The 15,062-nt window shown below is 34.1% G+C and overlaps 1 protein-coding gene across 2 annotated transcripts; it reads left to right on the top strand.

Moving 5' to 3' along the window:
- Positions 1–5,754: 5,754 nt before the first annotated feature.
- LOC114284284 (putative disease resistance RPP13-like protein 1) lies at positions 5,755–13,863 on the top strand. Of its 2 annotated transcripts, XM_082915096.1 has the most exons (5): positions 5,833–10,318; positions 10,634–10,699; positions 11,391–11,586; positions 12,408–12,496; positions 13,474–13,863. In XM_082915096.1, exon 1 carries the CDS (start codon positions 5,999–6,001, stop codon positions 10,301–10,303), a length of 4,305 nt encoding a protein of 1,434 aa, XP_082771222.1. In that variant the 5' UTR covers positions 5,833–5,998; the 3' UTR covers positions 10,304–10,318; positions 10,634–10,699; positions 11,391–11,586; positions 12,408–12,496; positions 13,474–13,863. The 2 variants fall into 2 exon arrangements, with proteins under 2 accessions (XP_082771221.1, XP_082771222.1); XM_082915095.1 differs by lacking the exon at positions 11,391–11,586 and having other exon boundaries at positions 5,755–10,318.
- The last annotated feature ends 1,199 nt before the right edge of the window (positions 13,864–15,062 follow it).

The following is a 15,062-nucleotide window of genomic DNA, read 5'->3' as shown; positions in this document are numbered from 1 at the left end:
GTTTGATCTCTGTATTGCTTGGTTTCATTACCTTTCCTTCTTTCATAACAAACACCATGGATGTATTTGGGATCTTTATCTCTCCATTCATACAAGCTATGGTTTAGGCTTAATACATATCACCCCGAACGTTTGGAAAATTACACTAATCCCCTGTCATTATAATTATTTAGACGAAATGAAGACAATGTACTCATACACTCTCTTTTTTTTCTTTGCTTTACTTCCTCTATTTTTTTTTCCTTTTCGTTTGCTATACTTTTTTTTTTAATATAATTTCTTCTATTTTTTTACTAGGAGTTGTTACTTTTTATATAAGTAAGGGGTTTGTGTGTTACCACAAGGGTGTGAACATAGTTTCCAAAAAGTTAGGGGTGTTAGTGTAATTTACTCCAAAATATTTTTATGGCACATGATTGTCAATACATTACTTTCTATCTAATTTTTAACAGAAATTAGCTTTAGGAGTGAACTGGGAAAAACTTGAACCATAAGGGTCAAAGTGAGAAAAAACAAACTTCAAGAACCAAAGTAGGAAAGTGACCAAACATAAAGGAGGCAAAGTGTAATATACCCATTTTGGATATATATATATATATATATATATATGACACTTTTGTACTTAATTTCAATGTAATTAAATAAATATTCATTTTAATATTAAAATAATAGTTAAATTGGAGAAAAAAAGTCATTGAAATATTCACTCAATAAGCATACACACACTGATACATAATACCATATCAATTCATCTCGAAACAAAAGGTCGAATCCAACTTTAATCAATTATTGAACGTGAATCCCTACCAAAGGCATACCTAAACGCATACCTACATACCGCAACAATGGAAGAAAATAAAGCTTCAAAACTGCAACAATGAAAGAAAATAGAGTTTCGAACTACAACAATGGAAGAATGTAGTATTTGAATGTTCTCTAACCCTCGTCCAACAATTCTGAACTTGAAAACTGCAACAATGGAAGAAAATAGAAATTCAAAACTGTAAAAACGAAAAAAAAAAAAATAGAGTTTCGAATCACAACAATGAAAAAATAAAATATTCGAATGTTTTCTCACCACTAACGTATAAATGAAACTCCTACAAAAACGTATTTATTGATTCATCCAAGATCTAATCACCAAAACTTCCAACATAGAAATAACAAAATCTAAAAAACGTATATATCTTATTGTGTATAATACATACCATCAAAATAGAACAAAGAGTATAATAGTCCAAAACAAATTATAAATCAGGAAAAAATGACCTCGCGGAATACAAGTCTAAATATATGGGACTTGATAGAACACAATAAAACCTTTCGGATTTATTGAGCTATAAATCTACTCAAAGGGATTTATAAATAAATCTCCCTTAATTTTTTTTCAATATAATAAAAGTAAAATATTATAGTTAGTATTCATTTTCACTCATTTATTTATTATAATACATCTTTTAACTCTCGTTAATTATAAATTATTATTTATAATTTTATTTAAAAAATTATTTGTAAAGTTACAAAATTAACTCGCCTCTCGCCCCCACTTTCACCTTGCCCCACTATGATATAGGGTGGGGGTGGGGATAGAGGATGACAAACCTGTTCCAAACTTGCTCTGTTGCCATCCCTACTCATCGCTATCAGCTACCATTGAATGACCTCCTTCGCCAACCACCTTCGATCACCATCTCCCTCAATCACTAACCACCTGCCTTCTCTTACTGGCGGTAACCACCTTCGGCCACCACACTTTCTTGAAAAACACCTTCAACTACCACTTTATGAATTAAGACAAATATTAAAAACTAAATAATAGCTAAAATCCTCCCTATCCATAAATAAATAAACACAAACACTAAAATCCTAAATTCTAAATGAAGACAGAATTTAAATCATAATTATACCACTTTATCAATTTATTCAATTTATAATAGGTTTGAACAATTTCAAATAGGAAAATGATAACCACTGGGTAAAAATATATATATATTGAAATATATGACAAGAATATACAAATTACGAGGAATTTTTTTTTCATAAATCCCATGTATTGGGACTTATCTATCTAAAAACTCTTACTTTCTTTTTTTCTTCTTATAACTCATTTAATCATGTGGCATGTAATTATATAAACACTCAAATATTTCAATCACACATGTTTTGGGGTTCGAATTGTAATCTCCTAACTAATGATATACTAGAAAGGTAACTTTCTAAAATCTCCAAACATGAATTTGTTGCTACGAATAAACCAATACTTCAGTCTCATTGCGGAATCCTATTACTGCAAATTTCACAGCAATTTCGACAGGCATCTGTTATCATCCTAGTTGAGTTATCTTACTTCAACATTGTTTTCCGAACCACATTCAACATCAAAAGTGTGAACATTCACATTTGAGTTAGGCACTATAAATATGAAAGATGAATTGTAAATCTAAAATCATGAAAGCTAATCAATATCATATTTAAAATCTTACTCTTTTAAAATTATGAAGATTAATAAATATCGTATTTTCACATTTTTTTATAATGTGAAAATTTAAAAATAACGCAACAAAAAATCTAAACGAAAACTAAAATACAATGTGAATATTCACAGTAAATAACAAATATATAACTAACATTCGACAAAACAAAATATATATATATATCGAAGTACAATGTGAATGTTCACAATAAATAATAAACGGACAACTAATCTTTAAAAAAATAAAACTCATATCAAAATACAATATGAATGTTCACAGTTTATAATTAACATACAAGTACCGTTAAAAAAAACTAAACGCATACCAATGTGAACATTCACACTGGAACGTGAAAACATGAAAAAAAAAAAAAAAAAAAAGAGGAGTAAAAATTGACTATTTCGATTGTTTAATAGTAACAAAAAATGATTGTTTAACCAACAAGTATAGTAATAAAAACAACAAACATACAACTAATATTTGAAAAAATAAAATTTATATCAAAATGCAACGTGAATGTTTACAGTTTAAATTAACATACAACTAGCCTTAAAAAAGTTAAATTCATACCAATATGAACATTTACACTACAATGTGAAAACATGAAATAAAATTGAATAATGTAAAAAAAAAAAAAAAAAAAAAAAAAAAAAAAAAAAAAAATTGACTTTGATTGTGCGATGGTGATAAAAATAATTGTTCAACCAACAAGTATAGTGACAAACAATATATAAAAAATATCAAATAGTTCATACATATATTGACGCACATTTTTAGAAAAATCTGTATATAATCAATTCTGGCATAATACTAGTGAATAAACTACACAATATTGATGACTACACAAACCGACTGGGAGACTACGGTTTAAGTATAACAATAGTAAAAAATGATTGTTCATCACCAGTTTGTCAACATCTCTATTGCGAGTCCACCATCATCTTTATCATCAGTTTATATATACAACTAATCTTCTCTTCAAAATGGTCTTCTATGATAGAAGCTTATTGTAAAATAATGGTGAATGAAGATCTTTGATAAAGTGAATCCCTCGCATTGAGGCAAACAAAACACTAAGAATAATAATCTTCTATATTTACATACAATATTTTATAGGGCACTTGGGCGAAAAGTCTAATTTTCAAATTTTTTTAGCCAAAGGTTCAGGGTGCTAGAATACTTTGTCCAAAAGGACAAGCTTGGACAGAATGACCAACATGCCCCTAACTCTCTCTTGTAGTCACCGGAGTCATCAGAGTCACTGCTCGATCTCTCAATTGCATCGCACCACTGGCGAACTACCGCAGCACCTCTTCCTTTTCCGTTGTCCTCTATCGCGGAAGGCCTGAAGAAAAAGATTAGAAGCAACTCTTCGCCACCAACAACTGTTCTGTCTAGTGGAGTCAGTGTTGTACTCTTATACGGTGATGAACAAAGTGGCGGTGGTGATGGATCTAGATCCTTCAAAGCTCGACAAAAATAACATCGCGCTAGTTCACTTCGGCGTTGGTACATAGCATTTCAGAGTTCTCAGTCTACTCTAGGTCTTCACCTGTAGAGAAACCTTAATCTAAGACGATCATCTACGCACCAACTCCTCCCTTTGTGGTTTATGGCGAACTCCGGCAATAGAAGTCAACTCTAGTGAGTAATGCTCTGTCCGGGGTCCGTCAATGCTGAATATCTCGACTTATCCATCCTCAAATCTCAACTAAATCCTATCTTGCAGGGTCTCCAAATGTCTGCATAGATGCATTATAGACGCATCAGATGAGCATTCCGTAGTGTGTGTATCAGCATATGTGTATAAGGATCCAAGTAATCCATAATTTTGGGTTTAGGGTTCAACCTTTGTATTCATGTGATCTATGTGACTATATACATCGCTAGATCTGCTTTGGCGAGGTCTTTGGCCACTCAGAGTTTGGCATTTAAGATGACTATAAGACCAAATACATTTTAATTGCAAAATAATCTAAAATACAGATCTGTTGAACGAAAACCCTAGAATACAGATATGTTTTTACAGATAATTTTTTTTTTTTTTTTGTTGTTGTTGTTGCTATTGATCATGCCTCCCTAATGATAACTTTTTTTTTTCTTTGTTGAACAAATATATGTTGGATTTAGCTGTTCAGATTTGTAAAATTGTTGTTTTTTTTAATCTGTTTTGTGTTGTCATTTTTTTATCTGTTGGTGTGTTGTTATTTTTTTTATCTGTTGGTGTGTTGTTGTTGTTGTTGTTGTTGTTGTTGTTGTGGATAATTCCAACATATAGAAAACAAGTTTGTGAAATTTCAAACAGATAGGAAAATGGGCCTTCAATTTGAACCAATAGAAAAAAAAAAAAAAAAAAAGAAAGACAAATAGTCAAAAAAAAAATTGAATAGATAGAAAAAACATTTGAACAAATAGAAAAAAAAAAATTGAACAGATAGATATAAATTTCAACAGATAGTAAAAAAAGTCAACCGATAAAACAAGTCAACAAGTAAAAGATCTATTAGAATATAGGAAAATGAGTGAGGGCACTAATTAGTGCTATCACTAATGATGTGGCAGTAGGTCCCACCAGGAATGATTTGATATTTTGGCCTTGGTGTTGTATTTTTTTTCTTTTTTTATTGAGTGTCATGTCATTAGTGGTCTTTTAGAGCTCTAAAATTAGTGGTTTCTATCATTGTTGTAGAATATAAGGTCAAAGGGATGGTATTAGGTAAAATATAAGAATATTTTGCGGATTTATTAGGTTATAAGTGCTCTAAATGAGATTTATAAATAAATTTTTATAATGGTTAAAGTTAAAGATTTAAATAGGAAAAAAAAATTAAACAGTTACATGTGCTTCCATGGAAGAATTAAAAAGGATTATATTAAAAAGTAAAATAAGGTCGGGGACTTATTGCCTGTCAAATTTAATGATTTGATAATCTATTGAAATATTTAAGAAATTTCTCTCTTCTTTATCTAATCATTAGTCAATTATATCTTTTACATATTATTAGATCTATTATTTTCTTATTAAATAATTTATTCTAATTCCTTTCTTTTCTTCTAATTTTATTTTATTAAATGGACTCTATAATTAATTGCTTCAACATATTCATCATTTTTTTTCTTCTTCTCAAAATTTTTTGAAGAACTCAAGAATAAAATAAAATAAAATAAAATCATTGAAAAGGAAAATCCAACAAAAAAAGAAAAACTGAAGAATAAACGAGTAAAAAGTAGGGGAGATTGCAAATATACGAAACATTGCAACTTCAACACAGAAAAAGAATTGTACAGACACTAACAAACAACATGAGTGCAAAGTGGGTCTTCATGAATTGACCATGTTTTTGATTTATGCATTGCTTGGTTTGTATTGAGTTTACAACCTTTACCTACCAAAGTTGTTCCTTCAGCCTGTTTTTCCATCCCTGTATTACTTCCTTTCTTACCTTTGCAGAGGTTGTTCAACCTTGTTTTTGATCTCTGTATTGCTTGGTTTCATTACCTTTCCTTCTTTCAGAACAAACACCATGGATGTATATGGGATCTTTATCTCTCCACTCGTAAAAGATATGGTTAAGAAATTGTACTCTTATTTTAGCAACTTAGTGAGCACAGCCGACGTTGGCACTGGCATCCAGAATCTGAAGAAGGCATTAGAGGATTTAGAGACTTTGTTGGCTGATGCAGAGAACAAACAAGTGTACGACAAGGATATCAAAAAGTGGCTAGAAGAGGTTCAACCTTTGGCTTATGATGCAGATGACTTATTGGATGATTTTGCCACTGAAGCTCTCGAAAGGAAGCTAATGGCGGAGGAGACAACGATGGGAAGAAGACCAGCTAAGTTTCCACGTCTCTCTTCTATTGTTCCATTCAATTTAAAAACTGGGTCAAAGCTAAATGAGATTACTAGTCAATTACAAGCAGTTGCTACAAAAGGAAAAGATCTTGGTTTAGATAAAAGACTTGTTGGGAGGATGTCTACAGATTTACGGCAGAGATCACAAACTACATGTTTGAGGGAGCCTCACATTCATGGCAGAGATGAAGACATCAAGCAAATTGTCGAATTGCTACTTGGGGATGCACCTAGTGGAAAAATTTTTGATGTAATTCCTATTGTAGGAATGGGTGGGATCGGCAAGACCACACTAGCTCAGCAGATTTACAATGACGACCGACTGGAAAATCGTTTCAATCTAAAAGCATGGGTATGTGTATCTGATGACTTCGAAGTTGTGAGAATATCAAAGGCAATTCTCGACTCGTTCACTCATGGTTCATATAATTTAAGTAACTTAAATGAGGTTCAAGTTCAACTTAGCAAAACTTTGGCAGGGAAAAAGTTTTTGCTTGTCCTAGATGATGTGTGGGACTATGGACGTGATGGGTGGAATTTGTTACGATCCCCATTTGGAGCTGGAGCACCTGGAAGTAAAATCATTGTGACAACGCAAGACAGAGGTGTTGCAAAGCAGATGGGAATGGACAAATATCACAATTTGCACAACTTATCATATGACGATTGTTGGTTAATCTTTGCCCAACATGCATTTGAGAACAGAAATATCATGGAATGCCCAGAATTGGCATTAATTGGTAAGAAAATTGTTGAGAACAGGTGCAGAGGCTTACCCTTGGCAGCAAGGGCACTTGGCAGCTTATTATGCTGTAAACAAGAAGAACATGAATGGAAAGAGATACTGAACAGCAATATATGGAATGAGGAAAGTGGTATTCTCACAGCATTGAAATTGAGCTACCTTCATCTCCCTGTCAATTTGAAGAGGTGCTTTTCCTACTGTGCAATTATCCCAAAGGACTACGAATTCATGGAGAAGGAATTAGTCTTGCTATGGATGGCTGAAGGTTTAATTGAGCAACCAAAAGGTGGAGACCAAATGGAAGATTTAGGCCACGAGTATTTTCACGAATTGGTGTCAAGATCATTTTTTCAACCGTCAAGTGGTAACAAATCGCAATTCATAATGCATGACCTCATCAATGATTTGGCTCAAGATGTTGCAGGGGACAAATGTTTTAGGTTGGAAAGTAATTTAGAGGGTGGCAGGCAGAACAAGATTTTGGACAAAGCACGTCATGCATCTTATGTTGCTAGCCGTTATGATGGAATCAAAAAATTTAAAGCTTTCGATGAAGCCAAATGCTTACGAACATTCTTAGAATTTTTTCCACGAGGATATCACTATGTAACGAAGTACTTGATGCATGATTTGTTGCCAAAGTTAAAATGCTTGCATGAGTTGCGTTTGTGTAGTATTGGAATAAATGAGCTACCAGATTCCATTGGAGATCTAAAGCATTTGCGGTACCTTGATTTATCCAATTCTGGGATTACAAGGTTACCTGATACAGTGGTAACTCTCTACAATTTACAAGTCTTGTTTTTGAGATTTTGTCATCAACTTCAGAAGTTGCCTCTAAGCATGGGGAGGCTGGTGAACTTGAGACATTTTGACATGACTGGCGTGCATATTCCATCATCAGAAGAGATGTCGCTACATATAGGTAAATTAATTAATCTCCAAACATTGTCAAATTTTATGGTGGGTAAAGATTGTGGGCGTAAAATAGGAGAGTTGAAAAATCTATCACACATTCAAGGGGCGATACGCATATCAAGACTAGAGAATGTCAGTGGTGTTAAGGATGCAAGGGATGCCAATTTAATGTCTAAGGAGGAGTTGAAAGAGTTATCACTAGAATGGGATGAATCTCATAGTTCACAGAATGACATAGTTGAGAGGAATGTGCTTGACGTGATGAGACCTTTCAAATTGTTGGAGCGACTCACCATCAGTGGGTATCACAGTACAAAATTTCCAAACTGGGTTGGAGATGTTTCGTTCTCCAAAATGGTGTTCATGCGATTGAAAGGTAGCAAATGTTGCACATCTTTGCCACCACTTGGACAACTACCCTTGCTTAAAGACCTTTACATTGAAGGAATGAGTGCAATAAAGCACCTGGGTTGTGAGTTCTATGGGCAGCAGTGTGGTGCCAAACCTTTCCGCTCTCTAGAGAGATTGAGCTTTATGTTTATGCCAAAATGGGAGGATTGGTCTGCTCTTGAAACAGAGGGAGTTCAGCCGTTCGGTCATCTCAATGAGCTTTCCATCATAAATTGTCCCAAACTTGTTGGAAGATTACCAAATGATCTTCCTTGTCTGAATTCTCTCAAAATTGATGGTTGTCCGCAATTGTTAATTGATGTTTCGAGCCTCGTTCACCCATCACTTGCGTCCTTGTCAATGAAAAATGTTATGCTCCCAAGCCTTCCAGCACTCTTAGGGGCGAAGAACACGATTGAACTTGGTTCCCTCACCTTGGATATTAGACATGTTACAGTTCTCGACTCCCACTGCGATCTAAGCACAACTGATGAAGAGTTACTGGCTAATGAAATGTCTAAGCATTTGACTTCAATAACTGCTTTGAGCATTTCTCATGTTGAAAAACTGGCGTTCCTACCGGCATGGTTTACTCGAGATTTGACGAGACTCAAGAACTTGGACATTCTTAACTGCAAAGAACTCATAACATTGTGGCGGAACAAGATGAGAATACAAGTATGTCTCCCTTCCCTCTGCCATTTGAAGATTTCTGATTGCCCCAAACTGGTTTGCTTGTTTGAAGAAGAGCAAGAAAGAGGAGAAGGTTCGAAAAAGCAGCAACATGAGGGGCTGTCTTGCATGACGAGACTCGAGTATTTAACAATTTTATACTGTGGAATGCTGAAGAAACTGCCACAAGATATGCACACATACACATCTCTTGCGGTGCTTAGAATCGAGGGTTGTGCAAGTCTGATCTCTTTTCCAATGAAAGGTTTGCCATCTATGCTGAGACAACTTAGTGTTTCATGGTGTGGTGCTTTGCAGTCCCTACACGAGTTGATGACACTTAATAATCTGCAAGAGTTGCTGGTTTCTGAATGTGCATCACTCAGATATTTATTGTCAAGAGGTGGGCTACCATCCACACTAAAACAACTTGGGATTGAGGGTTGCAGAAATCTGGAGTCACTTTTTGCAGAGGAAGGGATCAAAATTGATTGTCCATCTCTTGAAAATATTGATATTACGCATTGCAGCAGTCTCAAATTTTTACCTGAAGCCAATAATCTCAGGAATCTCAGTGAATTGGAGATATACGATTGTTCTAATCTGGAGCCCCTGTCACTTGGTGGTCGTGATGAGAATAACAACATGAACCAACTCACTTCGCTTCAAAAGCTGTGTTTATATAAATGCAGAGCAGGAATGGTCTCCTACTTTGTCAAGGAAGGGAGTTTCCCCATCAACATCACTTCACTTGAAATCAGGAATCTCAGAGTGGACGACGTCGATCAACTTCCATCTCCATTAGAGTGGGGTTTGCACAAACTCTCTTCTCTTACAACACTCCGTCTTGAAGGCCCAGATCCTTGGGAAGATACGGTGTCCTTTCCAGAAGAAGGGATGTTCCTGCCCACCTCTCTCATCGAATTGTCCATCGAAGACTTCCGAAATCTGGAAGGACTCTCTTCTGAGGAGTTTCAAAACCTCACTTCTCTCCAAACTCTTGAAATCTCGCGTTGCCCTAGGCTCGCGTCCTTTCCAAAGGAAGGGTTGCCTCCTTCTCTTTTGCATCTAGGTATCCATCCTGGCTGCCCTGAGCTTGCGACCTTTCCAGAACAAGGCTTCCCTCCCTCGCTTTTGTCACTGGTGATCGTGGGATGTAATCCAATACTGAAACAGAAGTGTGAAAAGGGGAAAGAATATTGGCCCATCATCCAATACATTCCTCATGTATATTTATGTTTAAATTAAGCAGCCTACTGCAAGGTACAAACAAACAAACAAACACAAATTCTGTCATAACATTTTTATTTATTTATTTTCTCATTCCTAATATCATCTCAGATTTTTATCACAACTGAAAATTTACTATCTACTTCTTTTGGATCGTAAGAGAGTTTCAGTTTATTGTGAATGTTGAAATTACCAATACTTTACTGATTAAACACACTGCTCTGTTTTTCAATTCATTCTTTGTCTTTTCCTTTCAAATATTTCATTTTCTCTTAATTTTCCCTGAATAATGAATGGATAATTTTCATTCTCATTCTCATTTGTTATTTTATCTTATATTATTCATAGGTGTCGATGGAAAAATTGCCCAATTCATTATTACCACCACTAGTAATCTTCACACATTTCTACAAGGTAAGATTAACTAATTCACCTTATGAACCAAGCATTTCTACGGAAATTATCTTTCTATAAAATGTTCTCTCTAAAAAATGATCTCTATAAAATGTTCCAAAAAATATTTTCCGCCGAAACAAACAATGCATAAGAGATGAATTTTTGCTAGGTTCAGCAAATATTCTGTCAAAGGGATAGACATTGATGACTGTTTTTACTTACCCTGAGCTCAATTCATGCATAATCAACTACCATTCTTCTAAAATTCTACTTGTTCCCACATTAATTCATCCATGCTTAAGTAAACAAAAGAATCCTTACATTTTTGTTCTGCAAGTAAAGTACCTAAATGGAAGGAAAAATTTTACTTGTGCGCCATGTTTCAATTATATCTCGAGGTTGCCTTTTTGTTAGGACCTTAAGAGAGACTTTATTTTACTGTTGTGCATTTAACATACATTAAATCTCATTCTTGAAAAAAAAAAAAAAAAAAAAAATGCATGCACAAGCTTTGAACTATATAAATCTAGTTTTTTAAAGTCTATTGAAAAGCATAGCATCACTTTTTGATACTCTTCACGACAGTAACTTGCTCAAACATAATTCTTCTATTGTTACCATCATTGCAATTTTGAGTTGTTTCAGGTTCTAGTTTTAGTAAATTCAAAATTTACTGATGATGGGCTTATGCATAAATTTTGAGTTTCAGATATTAGGGTCTTGCTCTGAATGAATAGCTGGCAGGTTGAAGAATCTTATTATCCTTAAAAGACAACAATGCTTCTCTCCCAAACCGTATCAATGGCAATCTCTAAAGATGTTGAGCTCATCCATCATCCAAAATCTTAGCCACTATGTTCACGGTCCTCCATGCTCACCTATGGATGACAATCAAAATCTACTCTGTAGGTTTTGATGGTTCACTTCTACTTTAGGAACACATTATTTCTCTAATTCATCCTTGTCACCAACTTAACAAAAAAAAAAAAAAAAAAAAAAAAAAAAAAGAAGAAAAAAAATTCAGGTGCTTCATTCACAATCTGAGCTAGACGGTGCCTTTTCTCTTGATCTTTCATTTTTCCTGTAATGCTGCTTCGATTCCACATAATTGGCAGACAAAATTTTCATTGTCTTTAATTTCATTATGTTATCCATTCGTAGTCCATACCATGGCTTCCAAGTTCATTTCAATTGAATTAGAATTATGTATTCCACTCTTGCAATTTTTTGGACTTAGGTGGGACATAAAAATTTGGTGTGTCCCATTTATGCAAAACATATAGCAATATCCATGGCAGCATGGAATGTATTTTGCGAAAATTAATCTATTACATCAGCAATTGAAATGTTGACACATGATGTATTAGCTAGCTACATAATGCTTCCAATGGCTACAAAATAAATGGTTGAGTAATTTGTATTAGTTCGAGTTATTTGTTCCTTTTGAAATTGCCAAGACAAGAGCTAATGAGTGGTTCCATTTCACTTGAATGCTGACGTTGTTTTTCATTTGCTTCATGAGTACATTCGCCTATTCCACCAAATACAGATACACCTCTATGAGCTTCGACAATATTGTTAACCCTAAAGAGGACAACTTCCTCAGTCTGATACAAACCTGCAATTGCAGCTTGTAAAACTGTGTTTTTCAGTATTTTTTCATTGTTTTGTTGAAAATTTAAATAGAAAAATGTACTGACTATTGCATTTACCTTTTTGTTTACAGCGCTTTGTTGTTGTTGTTGAAACAAACTTTAGGATGTACACATGCTCATCATCTAAACTGCATTGCAAGTTTTTGCACTTGTTCTCAAGGTATGCCTGAAATTTGCTTGATGAGTACTTTGGATGCTCTGTTCTAAAATTAAGGCTTTATCTAGTAATGTTGAAAACTCTCATAGGAGATAAGGGAACAAGAGTCAGGAAAAAAAAAATGATAAAGGAGCAAGAGATATATCAAGATAATTGAGAAGAAGTCCTTTCCATAATTGAAAAAACCTCCCTCCAGCACACTCTTAGGCAAGAATTTTGATCATTTAAATTTCCAGACATTGCTCTGTTCTAAAATTAAGGCTTTATCTAGTAATGTTGAAAACTCTCATAGGAGATAAGGGAACAAGAGTCAGGAAAAAAAAAATGATAAAGGAGTAAGAGATATATCAACATAATTGAGAAGAAGTCCTTTTCATAATTGAAAAAAACCTCCCTCCAGCACACTCTTAGGCAAGAATTTTGATCATTTAAATTTCCAGACATTGCAAAAAATCACTTTGTGTTCTTAAGCCTTTCTGCTCATATGCTATTCTATATTTGACAGTTACGGATCCAACTTTGTTGCTATGGGGGTGCGAAAGTATGTTTGGGGGTGCAAACCCCTATAATTTTAAATTATTTTAAATTTCTTAGTATAATATATGAAATTTTTCAAATTTTTTGGGGTGTGGTCACCCCCATCCGCACCCCCCTAGATCCATCCTTGGTTAGGAAGCCACCTAGTCTGGTCAAAATCCATATGGGCAATCTATGGTTACTTTGCCACTCCAAAAATGGCAATATGGAAGAATTGGTCATTTCATCTTTTACTTGATAGAGTAGTTAAGACTTTCCAATAATAGTTAATAAAATGATGAAGTTTGGTCCTTTTTCTTTTAAGTGAGCTTGAGTTGGGTTGCTAATTTCAATTTATTTGTTATTAAGCAAATTTCTTGCCTTCTCATCTCGATTACAATTGTGTTCATGTATATTACTTTGAACCTCTTATCAGCTTATGGTTTTGTTTCCTTATCTTGCAGGTAGCTTTTGAGGATGCTTGAGACTGTGCACAAGAATATGGAGGTTTGTTATGGGAAGACTCAAAAAAAATGGAAGTGCAGGCTGAAATATCCATGCACATCTGAGAATTCCCTTGTCATCGAAGGCAATAGATTTTGTGTGCAATCTGCAAGAAAGGATTTGAATGTCTGGTCTGTGATGATTTGGAAAGTTAGATGGATTCCATGTTGATGCTAAAGTTTGCTCTCTTGTTGATAAAAGCACTAGTGTCTGGAATGGAATGAAGCTCTCATTAGATAATGTTTTTTTGTATTTTGAAGCTGAGTTGATATGTAAAATCCCTTTTTGCCCAAGGCTTGCTGATGACATACTGGTTTGGCACTTTACTAAAAATGGCCTTCTTTTTTCTATTAATCTGCATATCATTTGGAGATGGATTTGCAAAGAAGAGAAAAACAAGTCAGTTCTTCAGATGGTGCGAGTTTTGAAAGTGCATTTGGGAAGAAGATTTGGCCGCTGAAAATTCTGAATAAAGTATAATCTTCATATGGAAAATCTGTTCGAATATCCTTCATGTTCAGTGAAACTTGAGTAGCTACAAAGTAATTCAATTTGATGACTGCTAACTTGTTCATTAGCGGAAATGTGATTGACAATGTTAGCATTGTAATCCTTCACATTCTTCATTTGTAGGTGTGGTTAGGCGGCTGATTTTTTTAGAACTTAACTTCCTTCTTTTTTGTGCCACATGGCCTAATTGAGTTTTCAAATGTTATTCACTTTTCAAGATCATTCTTGACAGTATGTTTTGTTACTAGCTCATATAGATGATGTAGAAGCACAATGACTAGAACAAAGTTTTGATTATGTATTCAATTTAGTTGATGTTCTGAGGCAAAATGCTAGTTAGGCACTTGCAACATAATACCTACCCAAAAAAATAAAAACTAAAAACAAAATAGGCTATTTTAGCCAAATAAGACAAAATGTCACATCCAACCCATAATCATTTCATTTTTTCTCTCATAAAAGTCAAAAAAGCCAAAAATTCTATCCCAAACGAGGCTTTTTAACCCCAGGCTAAAATAGTCAAAAAGCCAACCCACATTCTAAGCGGGCTCTGAGTCAAGTATAAAAATTGTCAAAGGAATGAAATACATGTATGTGGACATACATAATATATCTATACCATTTATATACCTATATTCAAACCCTAGATCTCATTTATCTCTTAATTTCTTCCAATTGTTGTCATAATGGCTGATAATATTATTCCTCATTCTATAGGTATCAACTCTAATCTTATTGTGGCATTGTAGTTGTGGAATGATTCTTTGCAATATAGGAATTAATATGATGCTGAAGGGCCTCTTGTTTTTTCTATGGTTATATGGAGAATTAAAAGCACTCGCGGATCTAATTTAATTTTTCTTTTGCTTCTAATGACTCTCAAGCTAATGTTAGAGTAGTATTTTTTGTTCAATTTTCTAAGTACAAACTCAAGTCTTTCTATTCTAATACTTGTTCTCAACACACTACAGAACCTAATACTTGTTGAGTTTTAAGAATTTTGAGAAATCTCCATGACATTTCCATGCATCATCCAAAA

Source organism: Camellia sinensis, chromosome 2, assembly GCF_055761805.1.
Source record: "Camellia sinensis isolate YWXY chromosome 2, ASM5576180v1, whole genome shotgun sequence".
Lineage (NCBI taxonomy): Eukaryota > Viridiplantae > Streptophyta > Magnoliopsida > Ericales > Theaceae > Camellia > Camellia sinensis.
The sequence above is the reverse complement of the archived record's forward strand: the minus strand, read 5'-3'. Positions and strand labels throughout refer to the sequence as shown.

What these genes read in the sequence shown, in the direction of transcription:
- LOC114284284 (XM_082915095.1), top strand. Translation starts at nt 5,999, where the DNA reads ATGGATGTATATGGGATCTTTATCTCTCCACTCGTAAAAGATATGGTT.